The following is a 3,913-nucleotide window of genomic DNA, read 5'->3' as shown; positions in this document are numbered from 1 at the left end:
TTAAATATTTATATAAATAATTATCTAAAAAAACTGACGTAATTAAATAATTTGGTAAAAGATTTTATATTAACAATATATCAAAAATTAAACTCTTAAAACTATATTTATCTTATTTTCTTCTTCAAATTATATTATATTACAATTATTAAAGATCATGAAGACGACCAAAACATTACAAACGAGATAAAAATTTTAAGAAAATCAACAAAAAGGAAATACAAATAACTGAATAAGTTAGATGTCATGTAAAAAAAAAATCCAAAGGATAAATAAAAGCCGAATCTAGTACTAGGTTATTTATTGTCGTAGGAATCCAACAATGTTGTTAAACATAGCTTCATTACGCAACAGAGTTGTGTCCCTTCTAAACACACACCAAACCTTACAACAATCGAAGCAGATTCAATCCATCATCCTCACTTCTTCTCTCTCACAAGACACAATCTTCCTCTGCAACCTCTTTCATCTCCAATGTCAAAATTCCCATCTTGCCCTTCCCTTCAACACTATCCTCCATGCTCCCACCACTCGCCTCCTCAACAAAATGATCGCAACCTTCTCCCACCTCCCTCAAACCACCTTTCTCTGCTACTCCTCATTGCGATCAAACGGCGTCGTTCCGGACAAACACACCTTCCCTTTGCTCCTCAAGGTTTTCTCTAGCCCCAATATTTTTCGTCAAGACCCATCTATGCTTTTTGCTCAAGTTATCAAATTTGGCTTCAACCTTGATCAATTCGTTTGTAACGGTCTTGTTTCGGCGTTTGCGAATTCTGGGTTTCTTGAGAGTGCACGCAAGGTGTTTGATGAAAGTTCCAGTAGGGACGTTGTTGCTTGGACTGCGTTAATCAATGGGTATGTGAAGAATGAGTATCCTCGGGAGGCACTAGAGTGTTTTGTGAAGATGAGATCTTTGGGGATTGGAGTTGATGGGGTCACTGTTGTTGCCATTCTTCGCGCTGCGTCGTTTGCTGGTGATGCTTCGTTTGGAAAGTGGGTTCATGGATTCTATGTTGTAGCAGGGAGAGTGTGTTTAGATGCTCATGTTTGCAGCGCCCTTGTGGATATGTATTTCAAGTGCGGTCTTTGTGGTGATGCATGCAAAGTATTTGATGAATATCCTTATAGAAATGTAGTATCTTGGACTGTGCTTATAGCTGGTTATGTGCATTGTAAGAGGTTCAAAGACGCGATTCGAGTATTTTGGGACAAGGTTTGGGATGATATTGTGCCTAATGAATTCACGCTAACGAGTGTTCTTAGTGCTTGTGCTCACATAGGAGCATTGGATCACGGAAAGTTGGTTCATCAGTACATAGAGAGTAGTAATAAGGCAAATTTGAATTCAGCAATTGGGACGGCATTGGTGGATATGTATGCAAAATGTGGATGCATAGATGAGGCTTTGAGGATATTCGAAAACTTGCAAGTCAAGAATGTCTTCACTTGGACAGCAATGATTAATGGGATGGCTGTTAACGGGGAAGCCTCAAAAGCGTTGGAGCTCTTCTCGCGCATGTTGACGAGTGGCATTCATCCTAATGAAGTTACCTTCATTGGTGTCCTTGCTGCATGTTCTCATGGCGGTTTTGTAGAGGAAGGGAAAAAGTTATTTGAGTTGATGATCAAAGTGTATCATTTGAAGCCGAAAATGGACCACTATGGTTGCATGGTTGATCTGCTTGGTCGCGCAGGGTACTTAGAAGATGCAAAGCACATAATTGATAACATGCCAATGAAGCCTGGTCCTGGTGTTTTGGGAGCTTTATTTGGTGCCTGCATGATCCACAAGGATTATGAGATGGGTGAAATTATAGGTAAGTCTTTGATAAATTTGCAGCCGAACCATAGTGGAAGATATGCACTTCTGGCAAACTTGTATTCAATGTGTCAAAACTGGGAAGGAGCTGCACTTATGAGGAAGCTCATGAAAGGAACAAAGGTAGAGAAAACTCCAGGGTGCAGTTGGATAGAAGTGAATGGTTTGATTCATGAGTTTAAAGCGTTTGATCATTCACATAACGAATCATCTGATGTATATTCGATGTTGGATAACTTAGTGTTGCAACTGAAACTGGTTCGAGTGTGTGAAGATTTTAGCCTACTTGAATCTTAAAGACATGGTTGGTTAGAGCAACGGATTTTTTTTGGGCTGTGCTAAGTAAAAATGGGAGAAGTGGCTAGTGTTGGTTTAAATGTAAAGCAAAAACAAAGAAAAAGTGTTGACTGCGTAATATTTCTAATTGTTTTCTCATAATCTGTCAGTTGAAGTATAGTTATCAAATTCGAATCCCATTGATCGATTCGATCGAAATATCGGTGAGTTATATCTTAAATCGGTTCGGTCCAAGACCATAACTATTTCAAGTTAAGAACCAAAAAGAACCGGTCAAATTTAGTAAATATCGACCTAACCGAAGTATTCGGGTCGCATATGCGGGTGAACCTACGGCTCTCCAGTGCTTTGCAATAATTTATATTTTGGTTGGGTTAATTATCGGTTCGGTTTTGATAATTATGGGTTGAAGAAAAGATATTACCATATTGGATTATATGATCTCCAATGCATATACTTGTTTTGACTTTTGAACAAAAATGATTTATGATTGAGTTAAATATTTGATTAAACTGATATATAATTTGATGATAGTTTCAACAAAAATCCTTAATGAAAGGTGGAATGAGAAGTTTTAACCAATGAAACACAGTTAATGGCCAAATTACAAACCATACTTAGTTAAATATAGTCAGTATCATAGACTTATATTTGATTTATTTTCAGAAGATAGGATTAGAAAACGGAAATATCACTATTACAAAGATAGCTGTGATATGAGGCAATCAATGTTGGTCCCGGATTTGGTTGGAAAAAAACAGATTATTCATTTGCTTTCATGCTTTTTCATAAATTAGTTAAATAATTCAAGTGCGCTGTCATTCTTGGCTTGTTAAATTAAGCGCTAAGCTTTTAGCTTTAATGTCATTATTATGTCACCTATCTCTACCCGTTATAAAATAGAGATTTTCTTATAGGGAGTGCGAGGTAAACAATGATCATTTTAAAGAATATAAATAACCACTAATTAAATAAAAATACATTACATCCTAATTTATTGTTATTAATTAAATTTAAAATTAATTTATTCTTTTAACTCTATTAATTCACATTATTCATACATTATTTAAAAATATTGTTGATTACCTATACTTTTCTTTTTCTTATTAGGCTCAGGCCAAGAGGAGATGCGTATCACATAACGTCATAACCAATGAAAATGACGGATTTAACTCATACTAAGTATATATGCTCATTGTATCAGAAAATGTAATCATACCTACAATGAGTAGTAGTGAAAGCTTAGTTCATGTATTCATGATACGGGTTGAAAAAGAAAAATGCAATCATATACCACGAGAAATGGTAGTTACACTTATATAATTAGCCATTATTATCTATTTAGAGAACATTTTTCTTTTTGTTGATTTATATACTAATATTATAGTATAGTATAATTAAAATTTATAACTATAACTATAACACACATTTTTTTCATAATAAAATCATTAAATATAAAAGTATAATTAAATTTATTACAGCTCTTGAGATAACTAACTATAAGAGAATTTTGTATATTTTCGGAACACATACAGATAAATAATCAACTAGATAAACAAATTCCAAGTGCTAACTATATAATAAGGAAAAGTTTTAGAAAAAAGGATTTTTTTTCTTACAAACATTTAGCTAACTTTATTTTTCTTTCTAAAAAAAAAATTATGTTTGAATTGTTTTATTTCTGTAATTAGTTTACACTTTACAGGGGTGTGGAAAAGGACCAAGTGGTAAGAACTAAGAAGCGAGGGTTTAAGTTTACGGCGGGACAAAATGGTCAATTGATAGAGAAGCATG

General features: G+C 34.4%; 1 protein-coding gene across 1 annotated transcript; it reads left to right on the top strand.

Moving 5' to 3' along the window:
• LOC107634059 (pentatricopeptide repeat-containing protein At1g50270) lies at nucleotides 284–2,260 on the top strand. Its single transcript, XM_016337643.2, has one exon. The coding sequence runs from the start codon at nucleotides 323–325 to the stop codon at nucleotides 2,117–2,119; it is 1,797 nt and encodes a 598-aa protein (XP_016193129.2). The 5' UTR covers nucleotides 284–322; the 3' UTR covers nucleotides 2,120–2,260.

Source organism: Arachis ipaensis, chromosome B03 (genome assembly GCF_000816755.2).
Source record: "Arachis ipaensis cultivar K30076 chromosome B03, Araip1.1, whole genome shotgun sequence".
In the NCBI taxonomy this organism is placed as follows: Eukaryota; Viridiplantae; Streptophyta; class Magnoliopsida; order Fabales; family Fabaceae; genus Arachis; species Arachis ipaensis.
This window is presented reverse-complemented; position numbering and strand designations above follow the sequence as displayed.